This window comes from Anticarsia gemmatalis, chromosome 14, assembly GCF_050436995.1.
Source record: "Anticarsia gemmatalis isolate Benzon Research Colony breed Stoneville strain chromosome 14, ilAntGemm2 primary, whole genome shotgun sequence".
Lineage (NCBI taxonomy): Eukaryota > Metazoa > Arthropoda > Insecta > Lepidoptera > Erebidae > Anticarsia > Anticarsia gemmatalis.
Window position 1 is genome coordinate 3,233,055 of NC_134758.1, and position 14,682 is coordinate 3,247,736.

The 14,682-nt window shown below is 34.8% G+C and overlaps 1 protein-coding gene across 7 annotated transcripts in view; it reads left to right on the plus strand.

The window, feature by feature from the left end:
* Positions 1-14,682, plus strand: part of Lar (tyrosine-protein phosphatase Lar) — a 430,735-nt gene that overhangs the window by 205,229 nt on the left and 210,824 nt on the right. For all 7 annotated transcript variants that reach the window (XM_076122426.1, XM_076122430.1, XM_076122427.1 and 4 more), the window contains exon 3: positions 1,306-1,414. In XM_076122426.1, coding sequence (XP_075978541.1) covers positions 1,306-1,414 — 109 coding nt within the window. The remainder of the gene's footprint in view (positions 1-1,305; positions 1,415-14,682) is intronic.

Here is a 14,682-nt window from a genome sequence, read left to right on the forward strand (position 1 = left end):
ATGTCCGAAAACAAAACAAAATGACCCAAACAAAAGCATAATATAAACAGAGGCTTGTATGAAATAAATGTCAAATACTAATTCATTTGCGGCTACGAGTATGACCGTGTCAGCGGCCATTTTACAAAATGGCGGCAACACTACGGAATTACTTTAATATTTGTAGACAATTAACTCGAGACCGAGAGAAGTTTAAATAAATATAGCCTTGATTAAGATTTGATTAACAGATACTAAAATCCGGCTATGTTGTTTTTAATCTTACGTGTTACGAAAATGCTTTAGTTTCCACTTTACTTTCTACTTATAATATAATCCCAAGTATTTCTTTAATTTTCATCCGTAACAACATTACAAAATGACTTCATACATATATTTATATACTACATTGATTTAACGAACGAGAAAATGGAGTTAGGTATATTACATTTCAACTAGACACATTAATTTTCCCATTCGGTACAATAAAAGACTCGCAATTTTACGCTCAACGCTCCATTCATTTTGATGGGTATTTAGGACTTCAATTCACTGTCGACATCGCTACAAACAGGACCAGATGTAGAAACTAAAAAGGTCTAGATAAAACGTCCATCGGGGAATTAAATTCTGTGATTTCGCTCGAGGGGTGCGCATTCCAATTGTACACAATGTTGTTAGTCAGCATGAGAAGAGTTTCCAGTCATGCTGACTCATAACATCGGTGTGTCTGTTCACAGGTGCGGAGCTAGCGAGGCGCAACACATGATTCAGATACTAAACAACAAAAAATGTGTTTGATTGAGATAATACTTAGTGTTGATTGTGTACGGCGGACGTGCCAGTGTAGTGAACCCTCGCACTCCAGTTGAGAAGACACAACATTGTCTAACAATGGAATATGGTTGAACTACCTCTCAACGACCAAACTGTGCTTCCTACAATGCTCTCGCGCAGTGAAAACTAAATCAACAAAACGAACTAGCTCTGACTATATAACATATAATAGTATCGTTGTAAATATAGATTTTATAAACAAACCTCGTCGTTGTCTACGTGTTTTAAATTTAAACTCTAATCTTAGTAATATTTTGAAATTTTTTGAATCATCGAAGCGGTTGTCGTATTTTTGTGATATAAATAAATGATATCAATTATAGTAGATGTAATTAATTTAAGTGGCAAAACTGGGTTGTGATGTGTATATGTAAGGTGTATAGTAAGTAAGGTTGTGTGTGCCCGCTTGTTGGGCGTGTTGGTTGCGCGCGCGCCGCGCGGTAATGTTGGGGGCGGAGCGTGCACGTTGTGACGTATCGTTTGGCGCAGGCGCGGCCCCGCGCCGGTAAGATGCGAGAGCGGCGACGCACGCTCCACCGCACCGTCGCTCTGCTGTTCGCCTACCTCCTCTTCCTCAACTGTCAAGTCGACGCTGCTGGTGAGTCACATTCTTCTTTTACTACTATAAGACTAGACCCTTATTTGTTCAACGCGAAAAACTATCTTACAAGCTTTACATTAAATAAAAGAGATGCTGTAAACACTGACAAAGAATCAGTGACACATTCAGTGTAATTTTTAACTAGAAACTGAAATCATACCTGCCTCTATTTCTCATTGACTGAGTTCCAAAAAACACACACTAGGTAACGAACACAACTCAAAGACATATCTCCATTCCATACATTTTCAAACTGATTGGATTGGAAAGATTGTAGAGCCGTTATACGATAGGAAATCAAGTGCGTCCTTAATTAGAGGAAACTTGTATCTTTGCAATTATCACTTCGGTATCGCGGGAAGATTCCTTAACGAGCGTATATATTGGGGTCGAGCTGATAAGCCGTTAACTGCCGAACTTGCAATCACCTTGAAGACAGTCCATTTGCACCTAAAAATACAACTACGGTTTATATAGCTAATGTTGGGAGTTGTGGAGTTTCTGTTAAATTGTAGAGCGATTTGGCTCGCTTTCTATTGGATTATATTGAGGTTTGAGAATCTGGACTGTGTTAACGAAGAATTTGTACCTATATTTGGGAGAAAGATTTTGTCTGATGTATATTAAAAATGACATTGCGTAGGTGCACAGTTTGTTTTAATCCTCAAGATGATTTAACATTTTTTTAAAGGAAAATCGTTCTCAAATTATGCAGCGAATAGAATTAACACAAATATTAAGATGTAAAATGTTCTCAAAATCTAATATCGAATCCATCCAAGCAAAAAACACACACATGAACACGTCAAAGACAAGATGGGGACCGGTCAATGTCACGTTTCGAATAAAGAACACAAACTTTTTAAACAAATAAGGGTCTAGTCAAACCTGCATGTTAGAACATAAGTAAAAAACTATTTGTAAAACGAACTGACGAAATAACGGCATTAATATGTTTTAAGTAAGGTCACAACCTGCAATTACAGGAAAAGTGAATATTTCATAGAAATAACGATGTCGCGTGCCTGTTACGTATTTTATTCAGATTTTTACCTATCATGGTATGTGTAATTAAAAATGTCGTCCGCATTTAAATTATTTCACAATTACATTTTTAATTGAAACCATCAATTAGAAAGTTTATACTTTATGTATAGACTTACAGCAATTATGGTTCATTATGAAGAATTATTTTATAGTTTTTATCGATGTTTTTACAGTTGAGAGTTCTCATCGCGGATTAATTATGAAATAATGAAGCTGTAATATTATTATTTTACTATTAAAATTTTATACAGCTAGAACACTAACCGAAAAAAGCAAAGATAGCGATATCATTTTTTTTTCTTTAGAATTGTATCTACTCGCATGATACAAATGAGAACCTGATATGCTTATAAATATATCATGTTCGAGAAACGATAATTTTTCTGTATCATATAATAAAAATATTGAAGTAAATCGGTTACCTACCGACATTAAAGTCTACTTATTAAAACTGCATATTAATTTCATTTCAATTCAAACTTCACAATTTCGTTTGAACTCACAAAAGCCACAACAAAAGCACAAACCTTAAATAGTGATATGAATACGCCATTAGCGTAAAACATTAACATAAAATTTTACCCAAAAATCGGGGACTATTCTCCCATTCTCCCCGCATAATTATGTACTTGCTTTATGAAAATGAGACGTAAAAACGGTTTTTATGGTTGGAAATAAAACGATGGGTAGTATAAACTGTTCGGGTACTGTTTAGTATGCGTAAGTTGTATGAAAGACATGGCGCAGTAGAAAGTCGTAGAAATATGGACATCGTGTGCATACAATAACTAGTGAAGTCGTGAGGTCGTTTTTTTATAAAATATGTGGGTCGATGTTTTGTTACGGATGCGTGATGTGCTTTTAAGGTGTCTGAATTTATTTTTGTTTAGTTTTTCCGGGGTATTTTTCTTTGGGGAACTGTGAGGTAAGTTGTGTTTGATGGACAGGCGAGTATAAAGTGCTACTTTACATTTTTGTTATAAGCTTATACAATAATAAAAGTATCAATGTTTTTTCAATATTTATAAAAATGGATACTGAATGAACAAAATATAATACTTTTATATCAAATACAGCTGAACTAAAATTAGTATGCGATTGTATTCCCAAAACAGATTCGTACGTCCGATCTATTAATGCATTCCGTCCCACACCCGCGCTGTAAAAAGGGGCCACATACAAAATTCGGGTCGAACGGATCCTAACGAAAATATAGAGAAATTAGATACACTTACTGTTGTTTTACTTCTTAAACGGTAACAACGTGACATTACGGACACTCGGCGGTGTAATTTGCATAAACGGTCGTCGGCTGGAGCCACGATAAAACCTTACCGTCGAACTTACGAACGCAATTAATGAACCTAAATGATACAACACGGCTAGCCAAATTACGCTTTTTACTTCCTTCAACCCTTTGGCTTCGTAACACGTGGTCGGAATGATATCCCGCTGATTTGTTCCGCCGTATTGTTGCTTTGCTACACTTTAGGGTTAATCCTTTTTTACTGTTTTATATTCTACAGTTGTGTGTGTAGTTTCAAGTTGATAAAGTTTATTGACAATGTTCCATTCAGAGACTGAATAAAAATAAAATATAATATTTTATCCTTTAGAGATCGGTTCGTTACAAAATTCAATGTAGTTATAATGACTGGCAATGCTGTGAACGTCTGACGTCACCAAATAGCTTCGGTCGTTAGCGCGCGCTAGATCTTTAAGGTGCTCTGAAAATTGACAAAAGGTGAGGGCAGACTGTGACGTCAGGTGGCGGGCCTGTCGTTATAACCCGCCTCAATGCCACACCTTTACTTAAAATAAGATGGCGCGAAACAAAAAGAAAACAACTTCGCCGGCGCACCTTCCCGCGACATTAATTCTCGATTAAGAATTTTATTACAACCGTAAAGGGAAAATGCTTTACGTTTGCACATATTGGAATAAGTAAAAAAGATTTCGTATTAGATTCCTTTACGACACCCCCAAAAATATATTACAGACGTGACTATTCGCGTCTATCTCGATTACGAATGTCGAATCGATTTGTGGAGGAAAAAAATCGGAAAAATCTGACGGAGCCAGCCACCGGCTTTGATTTGCATTTTAATATGCACAAGGGAACGGGGAACGAACCTGTCATATTGTGCAAAAGTGATCATGTAAAATAGATGTGTGCCGGAGATCGATCGGGAAACAATCGATACTCGCATCGAGGTCACATCGATGCGAGAAAAATACGAGACCTCTTCTCGCCACCTTTATTCGAGTTTTTATGTCAACCTAAAGGAAGGCTGATAACATTCTACAATACAAAGAGCGATATGGAATTTCTTCGGAAATTCATTTGGGATGCGAATTCTTTATCTAAGTTATTTTGGACGGTTGTGTATGTAAGAAAATTTTCTTTAGTAGAGGTATTTGTAAATAAAAGTAGCCTTTGATATCGTTTACCAATGATACAGAAGTTTATCAACAAATGGAACAGAGTATTTTTAACTGTGATCGAAATAGATACCTTTATTGTCTGTTCTACGAGTTACATGTCTCTACATTATGTAATATACTTTTGATACTCCCACTGGATGAATCTTACAAACGTACAGGTGACAATTAATTATTTTCAAACTGATAAAGATATTCTCAAACATTCACAAGAGTTCTTAGTTTAATTTTCAAATATAGTACAAAAAAAACATTATTTTCTTCAGGTACTTCAATTAACTTAAGAATTCAAAAATCCACATGTAAAATCTCAAAGGCAATACCGGTTTTAATTACCGTAAACCAGATTCCGTACTCGGGAATACGGAACCGAATAATTTACATCTAAAACGTGGAACTACGCACATTTGCTTAACGCAGGAATTTCTATTTTCATTAAACACAAGGTTCATCCATTTGGTGAAGACAAATCAGAGGTACGGTGGCGTCACGTGTCCTCTATCGCTCGAGGACATAATCTAAATGCAAATATGTCTACGTCAAGCCCTCGAACGATATGCCATGGTTTTGACGGCGTTTTGTCCCGCCCTGTTTTAGATGTTCGCCGAATGCCACCTCCGAGCTAAAAGATTGAAGCGTTCAGCTGTTGATATGGTGTTAGATTGTTTGTTGAGTAAGTGATTGAAATAGAATGAAGTTTGGTTTCCAAAAAGCTAGTAGCGGGATATGAAGTTTCATCCATGTGATACTCATCACCCAATGATGATGACTATCTATATATTCAACACATACTATCTACTGCTGAACATCATCCTATCCCACAGTATGCCATAAAATAAATAATATAGTAAAATAAAAGTATCAAGAAGATTTTATCAAAATTAATTTATAAAATAAATATCAAATGAACGTTTATTTATTCTACAAATGTATTATTTAGAGTGGCAACACTGCCGACAATAAAAGTAACCACGGGAACAATAAACAAACGTTAACCACTTAAACAAATTAAAATATATTTACCGACCTCAAATTAATATTAATTTATTCAGCAATAAATCCTTGAAACAAGGCTTTGAAATTAAGGCGATAGACACCGCAGTTATTTAGAATCTCTATTTATTATATTCTCATGCGCCATCCGATGTTAAATTATAGGTTAATTGTAATATTATTTAGCACATTTGAAAAAGTTATTTTTTTTTATTAAGAACACATTATACGACTGAATAAAAACCAGGGTGATTCTTCGAAAAAATCAACATTTTATTCCAACGTTATTGATTTCGAAGAACCTCTATAGTTTCTACTAATTGATATGTCAATTAAAACTAACACATACTCGACAAGTCGGAAAATAATCAAACACTTACATTGGAACAGCAATAAATCATTGAAACAAGACTTTGAAATTAAAGCGATAGACGCTGCAGTTATTTAAAATCTCTATATATTATATTCTCATGCGCTATCCGACGGTAAGGTAAGTAATTGTAGGTTATCTGCTGAATATTAGTAAGTCTCAAGCCCACAAGGCAACGTTACATGAATCCTAGAATTAGGGACACCAGACGCCCCTAATATAAATTATTATTTGTCAAGTTTCGCCCGAGTTCAGCTTTAGTTTATATTGTTCATAAATACTATTGAATTCATGTTCAAATATTATATTCATAGTTTTTAATATTTAATTGTAAAATACGCACTAAATTAATTTACATAAATTTATGCTGATTTTAAATCTGACTTTTGTGTTGTTATTCAAAATTGTGATAAAAAAAACAGTGTATTAAATATTCCACATTCATATCGCATTTAGAACACAAAAATCACATTCGCGAGCATTCAGTCTCTTGGCGGAATAATTCAATTTTAAATCTGGTAACCCTTGTTCGTTCAGAAACGCCCCCGGTATTCGTTCATGAATATGAATGAACGATAACTACGCCTCTTGTAGATAACAATTATTTCCAGTGAAATCGATTCTATCTATCGAATTCTATTCCAAAATATTCGTAATTTATCGTTCGCGAACAACAGTAAGAATGATGAATAGTCTTTTGTTTAAATTAAAAGATAAAAATCAATATGCGAAAGCGTATTTAATTATAATTTAAAAGCATGTCGTGACTTTGATAAATATTAGGTTAATACAAAATTATTATAACTTCCTTTTTAATTTTATAATATTATTTAACATATTGATATTTGAAATTGTTTTTTTATTTATTTGGAACAAACATATATAAAACTGAACTAAAAAGCAGGGTGATTCTTCGAACAGACAACATTTTATTTCAACGTTATTGATTTCAAAGCACCTCTATAGTTTCTTTTAATTGATACGCCGCGTCAATTAAAACTAACACATATCTACTCGACAAATCAGAAAATAATCAAACACTCCTAAATTAGAACAGTTACACCAATTTTCTCCAATTAGATATCCTTCAATGAATAATTGAAGTAGACGTAGTGCCGTCTTCGGGAGCATTCGGCAGTTTCCGTCAGGTTTCGTCGTACCAATAATATGGTTTTCACCGCGCACTGTCGAAATGGTTTGAATTGAATTTCCATTGAAATGGAATTCTTTCTACGGCTATTGATTTTGGACTGGCTTGAATCAAGTTTCATATGCCAAATATTTAAAGGTGCTTTAGGTGCAATGAAGTAGAACGCTTTTCGTTATTCATGATTTCATTTTATATTCTGTAAAATATTTAAATGAAACGCGATTTTCGTTTTTATACTTTAACATATTCTGTCAATTTACAGAAATTGAAATACTTTGCATTTTAAACAATAAAGTAGACTTAGTAACTAAATTGTTTTATAGAGTACCACAAAACAATTGCCGCCAAAAATCTGAATCTCAAGAATTTCATTTTAACCCACAAACACAGTGTTGCCAAACTAATAAAAAAACAAAAGGCGTCCCCAACCGCGGAGGTTTTTATCGTGAAATTCCCATCTCCCTGTCCGCACACAGTTAGATATTAATCCCGGCCCAATAATCGCTTCTGATAAGAGATTTTCTTTCGATCCCCAGTAATAGGAAGTTTCTGCATCGACGGTCTCTCCTATTTAAGTTTAATAACGTTTTGCAGTGGATCGCGATGCCATTGTTGGGACCGTGCGACCGCTCTGCACCAACTATTGTTTAGAATTTGATAGTGGTTTGGTAACAGGCTGGCCAACTGATAAATATAATGGGATTGTTATGAAGTTACAGCGTTTGTTTCCCGCTCATAATATTTGGAAAGTTTCTGATGTTATTTGTTTGTTTCAAATTAGTTGCTGATTGGCCTTTTTGTATTGATTGTAGTTTGTAATATATGTTCAGTTATGTTGTTCAGTAAATTAGTTCCATTTATTTATAAACGGTTTCTAGAAATAATTTAGACGTAGTTCAATTAATATGAACATGTATGTAATTTATATTCGATCTAGAATTATTAGTTTATCTCAGTATACAAAGTTATTAATTGTTTGAGTACCTATAATGAAAGTAGATACTGGCTAAATAAATAGATATACCTAGTAGAGACACAAAAAAAAAACTCGTAATAAAATCTTTTGTTTATTTTGCTTAAAGTGTAAGCACAAAATGTTCTCAGACAAAAGAATACTATTATTTTCGGAATGTCTCGTTCATTCTCTCACGTTTAACACACACATTTAAGGATTAAAAGAGCGTTACTCTGGATTTCTGCTATCGTTGTCTCCTGCGATTTCCTCTCTTTCTTCCCATTTGTCGATTCTTTTACAAACAAACATAAAATTTTAACATCCCCAGTCGTTCTCACCGTTCGTAATGGTGCCGAATGTCTTTAGTTGAGCTCTAAAACGACCGTCTAAGTCTATTGTCTCCGGTTTATCCGAAGAATTTCACTTCCGTACCATTAATTTTCCATTTTGCCCCTAAATCGACTATTGAGAGGCTCATCCGACGAATTTTGAGCGACGAAATTTTCGATAACTTACTATTATGTCGCTCCGGTAAACGATTACCTCAACATATTTTGTCTCTCTCCCTATATGCACTACCCTCACAGTACATTAATCGCTTTCATCGTATTGAACGTTCGCGTCATAATATAAATGTACAAGAATATTCAGTTGGGAAAAGTGTATTTCAATTGACGTTTCCTACTTGGAGCTTACGCTTTTACATAAAGTGCAACGCAGAACACGCTTACGGAGATTCAGTCTCAGATTACAGATTTATATGCACTTTCCGAGGCTCTTTGAGAGAATGCAAAAACAATCTCCATGAAACAAGAGATAAATTTATCAAAGCACACAAAGACTATCTCGGCTTGCGTTCATAATTTCCAACTAACGCTACAAAAATTGGCGAGTGACGTAGCACGGTGGGTCTTTTACCGAGGGTGTAAGCAAACAAGCCCGGAGATAAGCTGCATTCAAGGCGAAATTGTGAAAGCGCCGAGTACCGCCAACAAAGAACCTTATTAACCTGCCACTAACTAATGGACGACGATAGGGTTACAGAATGACCCGACTCGAAAGGTCCCTTTGTAATGTTAATACGGTATATTGTAATTTTAGGTCCATTCTCTAAGTTTACTTGTCGTTGCATCGGTGTTCCAATTATAAAAATTGTTTTCAATTTTTTTTCCTATCGGCTTGTAGGCCAGTGTTGAATGGAGGGCGAGTTGAAAAGGCGAACATTAAAGAGATCGAATTCGCGCCCCTCTAAAGATGGTATCTCGAGTGGTTGGTTGGCAAACCTGTTCTCTTTGAGTCGACTTTTTTCATCCCCTTATAGTCGGGTCGGCGGAATGCTAACTAGTGTGAACCGTGGCCAGTGAACGATGAAAGGAGATGTACACACGATACATGCATAGTTTAGTCGGTGCCTTTGCTTGCCAAAGTTAATGGAAGCTGGAAAGGCGTGTGTATGAAAGCGGCTGTCTTATCTCGGCCGTTTAAGACTTGAGTCTGGATGTTTATCGCAAGAACACTAGTCTTGTGAGTGAGCTTGTGTTTTCTTAGATAAGTGCGTTAACTTTGTAGGCATGTGATCAGATACTGTTAATCTTAAAAGCGTGTAAGAATACGAATGGTTTTAGTAATTTGTTGTCTACTTCTGTGGTTAGTTTTACGTACATGCGTAACATAAAACTTATTGTAACGTCTGTTGTTCTTTCTCATAGGGAGTTGGCGGCTACTATTATACTACTAGTTAGCAACTACTAAAAACTTTTATAGTGTGACAGCATAAAGACTAGAAACTGACTAACCTAAACCGTGAACAGTAAAATTTATATTTAATTGCAAACAAAAAACAATACTATTGCAGAAAACAATATTAGGAAATAAAAAACACCGATTCACTAAACTCTAAATATAAAAATACAAAATAATACATAAACTTTTCACCGCAGTAATTACTCGAGCGAGTACATTCACAGCAGGCGGAGTCGCGGGCAGTAACTAGTATCCAATATGAACAATTCCATTAACTCCATGCGGTTTACATCACTATAAAACACCGTAGCATTTCGATCGCTAGTAATTGCACGTTACTTTCGCCGTTTCATATCTGACTTCTATAAAAAATAATTGACATAGCTTTGCTGTATTGGATTTTGTAGAATAACCCTGTTAGGTGACGGAAATAAAATATTTTATTTATATTTTTATATTTGCGAATTGAGAACGTATGTATTCAATTTAACGTCGCAGTTTTTTTCTTAATTAAAACATTGTTTACCTACGGTATCAAAAAAGAATTTTTTACTCTTATTAAGTAATAAAAATTCTCTCAGATCATATTGTTTCAGGCTTTAATTCATACCTGACAATAATTTTAAGATTTATTTATTCAGATATTTTTTTCAATACTATAGAGATACAATTGAAATCACCATGCAAATAATTCTATTCAACATTACTTTTCGAGCGACAAAAAAATTTCATGGTTTTCACAATTTTATTCCCGCCAAAAATACACAACGCCATAAAATTTAAATAAAATCAATAACACGTCAGCGATAAAGCCACTGAATCGGTTATTATTTTCATTTTATATTAAGTAATGTATTACGGCCAGTATTAAGTTCAGAATATTTGATGATGAAGCGGCCATTTCTGAACGTTCGATGCTACTGTCAGTTTTAAAAATGGTATGATATTAATGAAGCATGGAAAAACAATAAATATTGACTTTTAAAATGTAAAAAAAAAAGCTTGTAGTCTTGAAGGAAGGGTTTTTTAGTATTTGATGATAAAATGCAATAACGTTGGTCTAAAAATAAATATGAATAATTCTTATTTTTGCATTTAAAATTTTCGCGAGTTCAGTTTACCCAGTGAGTTGGTAAAAAGTTTTATTTGTTAATAAAAACAAATATTATTATTTTATGAAACCGAACTTAACTAATATTAAAATACTTTTTTATTATTTAATCGTAAAGTGCAATAAATAATACAATACCCAACAAAACCGAACATCAATACGTTACAAAGTGTATTACCACAAAAACATCGATTACTTCCCGGCGGCCATGACATCGAATGATTTCCTCTTTACAACGAAATATCCATCAGATTAGCGCTATTCTCAGAAACTCTATTACAACATTACAGACCGATGTCGTGTACTATGACGTCATTGTTCAATTGTAGCTAGTTCTAGGAATCGGTGTTAATGACCTTTATGTCAAAATTGACAGGTTGATTTTTTTATTGCCATTACGATGATTAGTACCGTGTTGTTTTAAAAAGGCATATGTGCTGAGTGAAAATTTTTACAGATCAGAATTCAAGTAATTAAAATTTTAATAAATAGTTTTTTTTCCAAGAGAATAAGTAAATTAATTAATAAAGATTTAACGTAAAATGTATGTGGCTTAATAAAAATATCGGCAAACAAACCAGGTACATAACTTGCAGGTAAATAAAACCAGGTAGATCAGATACAGGTACATATAAACTAACAACATTTCCATACCTGGCATCTGTCTTGCGAACTGCAAAGAACCTTTTATCCTGGACATACGAGGGTGAGCCAGGGCCTGATATATCCGGGGACAGTTGTCCAACTCTTTGGTGTAAATAATTATACGGATTGTGAGCACGACAAGTTATTGGACAAGCGACAAACCGCCGCCATGTTTGCGGTGAGGCCAAGTTTCGAAGGATTGGCCTCATTTACAAACTGTTTTTGCACAGATTAATGGCTGGGCGACCTTTATTAGCTTGTTATGGGAGTTAGTTTAAGGAGTTGAAAAAACTGTGATACTTGAAGCTTTTTGTAATCAATTTGTTGACGAATATATCCGGTGGTCTCTGCCTTCCACCCCTATGGGAAGAAGGCGTGATATTATATATGTATTGTCTTATTTGTAGTTTAAAATCACAATTGTCAATTGAAGTAAGAATTGAATAAGAATTATCATTTTTGAAATGTTTATGGCAATTTTGAAGTGTATAATTTAAGTTGCAAAATTAAGTTTTATTTTACATAGACTCAAGTAAACTCTACAAATACATACATACCTAGTCTTTCACTTACTAAATAAAAATCGAAAACATACAAAAATGTTTGCCAGTAAGCTTTCAGCGGCAACACAATCAATTTCAATGAAATGGACACGAAAACAGAGTCTCATACCTGTACCATTCTACCTGTAGTACCTGCATAACAGGTACATTAGCGTACCTATAAGGCCATTCCCCATTTGTCTAGCTCGCTGTAAATGTAGGATAACACGTGGAGAATCACAGGCGGTGTGATTCAGTTAATGTTACGAACGCGGTCGCCGCTAGTGAAACGTGAGACCGACGTGGAATTCAGACCGTGATTTTGAAGGCTATTTACCAACGTGTTCTGGGTTACATTATCTGTGCTTTTCTAGCGAGGTTATGTTTCAAATTGCCGTGTGAATTATACTGAATAGTGTGTTGAAGTAAGCTGTATAGACTTTAGATAGATTCTTGTATTATCAATGTGATCTATTAACTGTAAGACCGCGTCTTTGCTTTGAATTTCACCTTCTTTCTGGAGGGAATTTCCGACAATTCTTTTTTAGTACTCCTCTACACTTTCCAAGGAATTTTCATACCAAATTTCAACTTTCTATGCTCAGCAGTTTCGGCTGTGCGTTGTCCATCAGTCAGTCTTTCTCTTATATGATTAATTTTGTGTCGATTTTTATTGGAGCTTAAATATACCTACTTAATAAACCTAGCAAATAATCTTTTTAAGACTTTTGTTATTGTTAAATTCCTATGAAGCTATTATTAAATTTTATCGCAAAAGTGAATTGATAATGTTCATATGAGAAATCAAGCAACAATAAAAAAAAATCTTCGTCACATAGGACGTCGCTTAAAATTATAAATCGAATCACGTTAAAATTTGAATTACAGTTTTAAATTCGTTTAAAAATTAATTCGGACGTTAAACTTTGCCTTTACTCAGTCCATCCGTGTTAGACAAATATAAATCGTAGCAACATAACAGACGGACCTTTTTCAACTCCATACAGGTTAACGCTATACATTAAATGTCTTATCAGCTCTGGCCAGCAGATAACGTGTTGCTAATGGTAGCTATAACGCGATTCAGTCGAATTAGTCCGCCATGACTTTTTACGTTATGAAGCCAGATATTAGCCATTAGTTAGAAGCCTCTATGCCTCAAATAAAACCCAAATACAAGGTTATAGTAACAGTCGCAAGGCCATTGACCAACCGTCGAGGGGTTTAGGGTTCCGCGGATAAGGGTCCTTAAAACAAGGGTTTATCAAGGGTTACAACTATTAAATGAATATAGATTTACATATTTTATGTCAAAGATAAAGTCTGTTTTGAAACAAAGAACGGAACGTCGCATATGAATTTAAAACTATTTTATGTTTGGACTTTTGAATATGGAACGTCATGTGAGTGTGAACACTCTCATGCACACGTCACGGCTTTAATTCCAATGTTTTTTTTTATGTCGAGACTAGAGTTGTGCCGAACCACAGCACACAAGTGTAATTCAGATTCTGCCATTATTTTTTAATTAACATCGCGTGAGCCAGGCCCCTGTCGTGACAAGGGGTAACTTTACAGCCTACCGGTTTCTCTCTTACAATTCGTTATACTTTGACACTGGCCGGTTTACAGTTGAAAATGCAACCGTCGCGATGAAATTACTAGATTACATGTACTTACTTACATTTATTTTTACTTGAACCGTACTCGTAAAGTTTCGGCTGATATGGTTGGTTTTAGTTCTTTCCGGTCATTTTCGGTTTTAGTGTTTTTACGTAGGGTTTATTTATAACACGTTTTATTTAAAACATAGTTATGTTAACTATGCTCTTTTTTGTAAAGTAATTTTTTAGTGCAATCATATTTGCGTAAAATCATTGAGGTTATAAAGAATAGTTTTATAAAGAATATATATAACATTCGCAACCCCAATATTTCGAAACAAATCTTCCAAAAAATAAGGCAAAAGAATGACCACACGAGCGGCGAACCAAACTAAAATTCAAAGGTCGAACAATCGGCGCATCAAAAGGCGAAACTTAACCAAAACTTGTCCGTAATTCACAGAAAGGGATACCCGCATAAAATATACTGGGGGAACTTCGATTTGACCCAAAAATTGACCGACGTAAGTGGCCAAGGGAACCGGCCGGTAATAACGGTCGACCTATGTATATCTGTGACTTCATAAAAACGCACTGCCGAAGGGATTGAAACGCGTTATAAAACACCGGCTGTTGCTTTTTTTCTTCGGATCGAATGGGTCA